The 8,268-nt window shown below is 44.8% G+C and overlaps 1 protein-coding gene across 5 annotated transcripts in view; it reads right to left on the reverse strand.

Annotated features, from left to right (window-relative positions):
• Nucleotides 1–8,268, reverse strand: part of LOC109298642 (cTAGE family member 5-like) — a 103,854-nt gene that overhangs the window by 51,516 nt on the left and 44,070 nt on the right. For all 5 annotated transcript variants that reach the window (XM_019518850.1, XM_019518851.1, XM_019518852.1 and 2 more), the window contains 5 exons: nt 5,901–5,922; nt 5,705–5,793; nt 5,246–5,314; nt 4,411–4,521; nt 123–194 (listed from right to left, as the gene is read on the reverse strand). In XM_019518850.1, the coding sequence (XP_019374395.1) occupies nt 123–194; nt 4,411–4,521; nt 5,246–5,314; nt 5,705–5,793; nt 5,901–5,922 (363 nt within the window). The remainder of the gene's footprint in view (nt 1–122; nt 195–4,410; nt 4,522–5,245; nt 5,315–5,704; nt 5,794–5,900; nt 5,923–8,268) is intronic.

Raw genomic sequence — 8,268 nt, forward strand, 5'->3', positions numbered from 1 at the left:
CTGGGCTGCACAAACAAAGTAACATGTAAAGCTGTTGTTATATCAACTTAAAACATTAAATTCAGTGTTTTCTTAATAAATGTATATAATTGTTAACAGAGAAATACTGAGATTGGACTTACTTCAGCCACTTGTGTTTGGATAGATTTTGCTTCATTTTCTAAAGACTCTATTCTTCTCTCTATTTCAGTTATCTGCAAAGTTATAATAATAGCTTTTATAAAAGGTCTTATTAGTTGCCACTCTTTAGCCAAAGTTACCTTAACTCTATAGGCAAAATTTGACTAGAATATATGCCTCAGAAATATTTCCTTTTCAAATCAAGAGGATTGTTTTTGCAGGTTGAGCAATAATGATATCCTTAGTGACTTGTGATGATAGTCTAATTAATATCTTATTTGCCTTGTAATATATACTCTATATTTACAACGTTTACAATATATACATCAGATCCATTGGAAGTCTTTGTAATAATAGAGGATAATTAAAATAAGAAATCCACTTTCCTAAAAGTGCTCCAAGAAAGGATTTTCTGCATGCAAGCCATTTAGAAGGCATACCGAGTGAGGCCTCTATTATTCAGTTCAACAAGGACAAGTGCAGGGTGCTGCACCTGGGGAGAGGGAACCAGCATTATGGTTACAGGTTAGGGGCTGCCCCTCTCGGCAGCACAGAGGCAGAGAGGGATCTTAGAGTCATGACTGACTCCAGGATGAATGGGAGTCGCCAATGCGACAAAGCAATAGGCAGAGCCAACCACACCCCGTCATGTATCAACAGGGGTATCACTAACGGGTCCAGAGAGGTCTATGTGGCACTGGTCAGGCTGCAGCTGGAGTATTGTGTCCAGTTCTGGGTGCCGCACTTCAAGAAGGGCGTGGAGAACCTGGAGAGGGTCCAGAGGAGGGCCACTTGTATGACTGGGGGCCTCTGTGACCAGCCCTATGAGAAAAGGCTGAGAGACCTAAATCTCTTCAGTCACCACAAGAGGAGACTGAAGGGGGATCTTGTGGCTGCCTACAACCTTATCAGGGGCCAGCAGCAGGGACTCAGGGAAAGTCTGTTCACCAGGGCCCCCCTTGGAGTCACCAGGAACAATGGCCACAAGCTGAGGAAGGATAGGTTTAGGTTAGATATTAGGAAGAACTACTTCACTGCAAGGGTGGCCAGAGCCTGGAATAGGCTTCCCAGAGAGGTGGTGCTCTCACCTTCCCTGGAAATCTTCATGAGGAGACTGGATAGGCACCTGGCTGGGGTCTTATGACCCCTCCCACCCCCCGTGTTCCTTCCTGACCATGGCAGAGGGTTGGATTAGATGATCTGTCTAGGTCCCTTCCAACTCATTGATTCTATTCCTTTATAGTAGTTAAAGACTGAAAGCATCCACAGAATTCACCACTCCATTTTCTTCTGTTTCACTGGGATCTCCCACTGTCAACCCCGTCACTGCACTACAAATTAGCAGAGCAGTGAACACCTACGTGTGCAGTACATGCGGTTTGCAGTGCTGGAGACAGGTCTGCAGCACCGCATACCACACATGGGGCACATCCAGACAAGCATGCATGAAATTTATTTGAAATTCTACAGGAATTGAGTCCTACAGGAATTGAGGCTCTGGGAGCAGCAGACACCATCTGCCTGCACCAGGGCACGGTGCAGCCCAGGAGCAGAGGTGAGTGGGGACAGGCAGAGCACCGTGCAACCAAGCAGCTGCAGGCAGTTGGCACCAGCTGCTCCTGGGGCCGCTGCAGCCAGGGCTGGGGTGAGCAACGCTCTGTTTCCTCTGCTTTGCTGCCCTGTACAGACCTGGGAGCAGCACCCCTCCTGCTGCCCCTTCCCCAGTCCCAGCCTTACTCCCTCCCTCACCGCCATGGGAACCTATCCCTATTTGTTACATTGTAAAGTGGGTTTGCTTTATGCAAGTTTGATCTACACGCTGTTCTCTGGGAATGCACACACAACATAAATAGAGGGAAACCTGTACTTCAGCTGCAATCTCTTCAAAATACTTTTTTCTGACCTGCAACATCATCTCTGTCTTGCTCACATTCAGTATTCTTTCACCTACGAAATGGTCTTTCCCAAACATTAGACTCATTGTGGTAGTTGTGGCACACAGTATATAGAACTGTTTTATCTGTATAACACATGAAAGTGGTACTAGCAGTCATCTGGCCTATTCGCCTAGTGGCTGCCTTTAGATTTTGAAAAAAAAAAAAAGATAGAAGACTGGCCTGGGAGATGAAAATTCAGTTTCTGATTATTACTTGTTGGGTTCCATTTGAGGAACAATCTTTAAAAAAGAAAAAAAAAAAAGGCAAGATAGCAGTAAGCCATGATCCAATACTAATGAGGTCCAAATGGATGCCCACTGTCTGCCTAGTGACAGGAAAAGATTATCCATCAGTGCCACCATAGCTGTTTCAGTATAAGCTCTATCACAAAATCAGAATATACCAAGCCTGAATCACCTTCAAGTAGCGATAGCTAGGTACCAGTTTGTTTTAAGTTCCAGGATCTTATTCATGAATGGGAAGTTGGGCAGTGGACAGTATGTGCTAGAACCAACATGCATACCCACCCCCTGCTATACACACTGCGGGGGTTGGAGGGTTAGATTTCATAGACACTTGGGCAAGAAGGGACCTTGGGAGATCATCAGGTCCAGTGCCCTGCCAAAGGAGAAGGAAGTCAGGTGGGATCAGATCACCCTAACAAGATAAGCATCCAAGCATTTATTAAAGGTATCCTGAGTAGGTGCTTGCACCACTTCTAGGGGGAGTCTATTCAAGACTCTGGAGACCTGGATGGTAAAGAAGTTTTTCCTTATGTCCAATCTAAAATGGTCTTCCAGCAGTTTGTGACCGTTAGACCTTGTCTTCCCTTGGGGTGCCCTGGTGAACAGACATTCTCCCAGTTCCTGATGCACACCCCTTATATACTTATAGGCTGCCACCAAGTCACCCCTGAGCCTTCACTTCTCCAGGCTGAAGAAGTCCCATGTCCCTCAGCCTCCCCTCATAAGGCCTGTTCTCTTGACCCCTAATCATGAGCACGGCTCTCCTCTGGACTCTCTCAAGCTTCTCCATGTCTTTTCTAAAGTCTGGACCCCAGAACCAGATGCAGTGTTCCAGCTGCGGCCTCACCAAGGCTGAGCAAAGCAGGAGGATGATTTCGAGGTTCTTGCTTGAGATGCATCAGTAGATGTAAGCCAGAGTTTTATTTGCTTTGCTGGCTGTGGCATCACATTGGTGACTCATATTCATCGTGTGGTCAATCATGACCCCCAAGTCTCTTATGGTCATGGTGCTAGTGAGCCTAGCACTGCCAAGCCTATAAATATGGTGTGGGTTTTTGCTACCGAGGTGGAGCACCTTGCATTTCTCTGTGTTGAATGTCATCAGGTTTTGATCCATCCACCTTGTGAGCCTGTCCAGGTCAGCCTGAATTGCCAGCCTATCCTCTAGCATGACTGTACTTTCCCATAATTCGGTGTCGTCTGCAAACTTAGCCAGTTTGCTTCTGACACCCAAATCTAGATCATTTATGAATATATTAAAGAGTACTGGTCTGAGTACTGAGCCCTGTGAGACGCCACTGGTCACTATGTGCCATTTTAACTTGGTTCCATCCTCCGTTGGGGGGGCTACAAGTCAGGAGTGAGGGGCGCTAGCATGGCAACAGGGCTCAGTTAGGAGTGAGGAGCACAGCAGGGCAGGGGAGGGGGTGCAGGTTGGAATTGAGGGGGAGCCTTGAGTCCAAAAAAGGTTGAGAACCACTGATCTATACAGTGTCACACAAGACTGCTCCCCTACTTTGAAATGCTGGACAGAAGGAAGTTGCTTATTGTCATCAATGGTAAAGAGCACAACAATGTAGAAAAGAGCATGGATAAGGGGGAAATTAGGATAATTCTTGACAATGAGCCAAATACATTACTGTTTAATTCCTACAAAAATATTAATCCTTTTCTAAGAGACAGTTTTGCTTTCGAAATAAAAAACTAATATGACCAGAGGAAGTCTTATGATTTCTAGAATTTATACATAATTGGAAGCAATAAAAAAATTGCAGGGAGAAAAGAAAGCTTTTTTTTTTTTTTTTTCTTTCCTTAAATTACTTTCTGACCTAACAGTAACTCTTTAACTTAACTGATTGGAATATTCAATAGAGTTCCACTGTTAACTTCTAAATACCCACAAGTTCACTCCTGAGCCTTGACTACTTAGTGTTATCCATTTAATTCTTTTTCATTAAAAAAGGGAGGTGAGGACACACACTTAGTATATTTTTAAGTAAAAGGTGCCTTCTTCACCAGAGAAAGTATTTTGCACAAATACCAGCCATATATAGTTACACTTTTAAAGCAGAAATTTGAAAGATTTAAAAATAAAAATGTATCCTTACCATTTCATCCTGTTCTGATCGCTTAGATTTCTCTTTTTCTAGCTCTTTTTCTAAATTCTCTATTTCATGCTTGAGCGCCAAGTTTGACCTGTTCAGTTTTTCATAGGTTTCCTAAGATAAAGCATTTTGATAGTTAAAACATAAAAAACATGTATGGCTCTTAAGTAAATATCAATGAGTAGAACCTGTTTCTGAAAAAAACAACAGTTAAGGATGCACCAAGACTATACTTCAAGTAAAATGTAAACCTCCCATTTCAAAAAACATACTTTTGTCCAACCAGAGACCACTTACTTCAAGTATTCAAAATCAAATTGTTAATTTATTTAAAAGAGCTCATGCAATGTTTATAGACTTTAACTTCTTTAGAAGCCCTTCTGTGAGTAAATTCCTGATTTAGGAGAGCTAAAAAACGATTAATTTGTTGATTACAGCAATGTGAAAAGTAGCTGGTACTTTAAGCCTATGAATGTTCATTTTTAATTTAAAACTACTAGCTGTTTTTTATTTATGCAATACTTATTGTAAAGTATCATAGATTTTGCATATGTTCCAAGAACACCTCTTTTTGCAGGGCATCACCTATGGAAAGTAGTGTGCTTTCATAACTATTTGCTCCAAAACTAAACGTATGCATGACCAACTTGTTCCATAATTTGCATCTCTACATAGCTGAGCAACTCTTACTTCATTCGCCAAATATTTTATTTCTCCAACCTGCTCACTTCAGTGATGCTTTGGGAAACCCTGAAGTAAAAGAGGCCGTTTAAAAAAGGATGCTTTTCTCAACACCTAAAGCTATCTCTCTGACAATTATTTTCTTTCGTCTTCTTACCTCAGTACATGTTGTATCGGTGGATTCTTTCAGGCTGGCATTTTTTAAAGATAATTCTAAGTCTTCATACTGAAAGAGATAAATTGCATCAGAATTTACGCAAGATCAGAAATTAACAAATAAAACTAAATTGTAATACAGAAAAACACTAAGGGCCTAATTTTTAAGTAGGCAACAAGTAGGATTTTCTGAATCTCCTACAGCTGGTTCCTTACCACAGAGAACAATAAAAAAAAAAGGTAATTCAGGAGCAGATTTCCAGTGCAGAGTACTGCATTGGGATTTAAAAGCAGAATGTATTAACGACTGCATCACATTTCAAATAATCTGAACTAAGAAAAACAGAATGATATGAGAAAAAACACAGGAGATTTCAAAAATTTAATTGAATAAAACACCAGAAGGTTCGGTCTGTGAAAATATTATGTGGAGATAGAGAATGATAATATAGAAAGTTACCTCTTTCTTGTGGAGGCTAAGTTTTTCAAGCACTTTGCACTTTTCTTCAACTAATTCAGCAACTTCACTGGCAAGCTGTTTTTCCCTTCCTAAAAAGAACAGCAGGTCCATGTTGCAGTATTCAAATTGTTATAAATTAACAGAAAATAATTAAAAATTAACTTAAAGACAGAAACAAGAAGCAATGTTAACTTACCTATGTAAAATCTGCTTTTAACCTGAAACAGAAAGAACAAATTGGAAATATCTCTATTACATCAGGACTATAAAACTGGCAGCTCTGGGGCTGCATGTAGTGCAGGGGTAGGCAATTAATTTTGCTGAAGGGCTACTTAACAAGTTTAGGTGGGCTGTCAAGGGCCACATGCATATAATCTTTCAGAATATATCATTTAAAGAAATTATTGATTAAAAAAAAAATCAAATAGTATACTAAAAATCTAACATCTACTATAACATTTTATTTCAAAAAATATTTTTGTCCCTATTTGTTTTTCTGAGTAGCATATATAGAGGTGACTGTATAATAGTACAAAATGCTCTCACTCTTGTATACTGGGGGGGAGTGCATGGGGGTATGCATGTATCTGGGTGTCTGTTGGGGGGAGGGCTATGAGCATGGGGGGGGGGCTGCCTACATGCTAAGTCCCAGGAGCCAGCTGGGGGTGAAGGGAGGAAGGGGCAGGGGGCGTGTGCACCAGAGCTCACCTGGACCATGCAGGTGCGATTTACACCACCCTGCCCCCACCATCTGGCCTGCAGCTGCCCTCAAAACACTTTGCATGGGCTAAGCCCAGCCTACTCCCGCCTGGGGCAGCCTGCAATGTACACTCAGCCAGCACACGCAATTTTCTGGCAGGGCTGCTCCCAGTATGGTTGCAGCTGCCTGGCTGCTGCTCAGCTCCTCCTCTTCTCATGGGCAACTGGTGCCTCTTGAGTCAGGAGGGGTTCATGCCCCCCCAGCAGCCAGTCAGTGACTGGGAGTGGGGGGAGGGGGGACATGGCCAATCTCACTGACCAAGGGAAGGGGAGGCAGGATCTCCACATGAACCATCTCACCAATGGGGAGGGGGAAGAAAGGTCCCCCCCACAGCCAACTGCACCAACCTGCAAGTGCGAGTAGTGCAACGGCGCTTCTCCTGGCACCCCCACTCCCCGGCCAGTACTTGCACAGGGGGCACCAGCGCTGCCACCTGCCCCCCTGCCCGTCAGAGTGCACCAGTGCTCTCAGGGGGTGCACATGCACCCCCTACACATTGCTACTGCTTCTTCCTACACCTGCTGCACTGCTCTAGGTAGGGGTGGGTAGGGAAGTTGCAGCTGGGTGGCTCCTGCCCCAGTGTGCAGGGCTCTACCTCCCACCCAGCTGGAGTAATGAGCAGCCACCTGTGGGGTTGCTGAGTGGACGGAAGGGGGCTGGGAGCTAAAGCCCCACACTGGGGCAAGAGCCACCTGGCTGCAGCCTTCCCACCCCATTCCCCTGGAGCAGCACAGCAGGCGCAGGAGGAGGAAGAGCTGCTGGAGGTGGGAGGAGTTGTGCAGCACCTGGACAGCTGCAGCTGCACCAGAAGCAGCCTCACTGGAAAGCTGTGCGCACTGGCTGGGGCTGGCAGGAGGGCAGCACAGGCCATCTCAAATGGGAGCAGGCAGGGCTTGGCTCTTTGTGGAGTGCTACAGGGTCAGCAGTGGACCAGATCCAATCATTGGCAGGCACATCCCCGCAGGCTGGATCAAATCAATTGGCAGGCCAGATCCAGCTGGCTCCAAGGGTGCTTGCATGGTGGGCACCCTATGCACAATGTAGCAAGGGGCCCACAGCTACTCAGAAGCTGAACAGCCCTGTATTACATCATACCAATTACTTTTAACAACTTAATTTTGTTTCCTGTACTTGCAATGCAAAATTGTTGCTTTTTAAAGAAATGATATAATTTGATGTTCATGACATTTTTGTCAATGTAGATCCCTGTCTATGGGCACTTGCATCTCACACCAAAGAGACAGGATTTTTTGTTTTAAATAACAGCATCTTTCAGGGCCATGTCTGGATCCTGTGTCTCTGTTCATATGCAAGGGCATAGTTTAATAGTTGGTAGGGTCGGAAGGGACCTGAGCAGATCATCAAGTCCAACCCCTGCCATGGGCAGGAAAGAATGCTGGGGTCAAATGACCCCAGCAAGGTGTCTATCTAGGCTCCTTTTGAAGATCCCCAGGGTAGAAGCGAGCACCACTTCCCTTGGAAGTTGGTTCCAGATCCTAGCTGCCCTGACCGTGAAGTAGCGCCTCCTGATATCTAGCCTGAATCTACTCTCAGTCAACTTATGGCTGTTATTCCATATTACTCCTAGTAGTGCTCGGGGGAACAGGGACTTTCCCATTACCTGCTGGTCTCCCTTGGGCAGTTTATAGACGGCCACCAGATCCCCTCTCAGCCTTCTCCTGTGGAGGCTGAACAGGTTCAGGTCCCATAGCCTCTCCTCATAGGGCCTGCCCTGCTGCCCCCTGATCATGCGAGCGGCCCTCCTCTGGACCCTCTCCATGTTGTCCACATCCCTCTTGAAGTG

This window comes from Gavialis gangeticus, unplaced genomic scaffold (genome assembly GCF_001723915.1).
Source record: "Gavialis gangeticus isolate Ggan-Ray unplaced genomic scaffold, GavGan_comp1, whole genome shotgun sequence".
In the NCBI taxonomy this organism is placed as follows: Eukaryota; Metazoa; Chordata; order Crocodylia; family Gavialidae; genus Gavialis; species Gavialis gangeticus.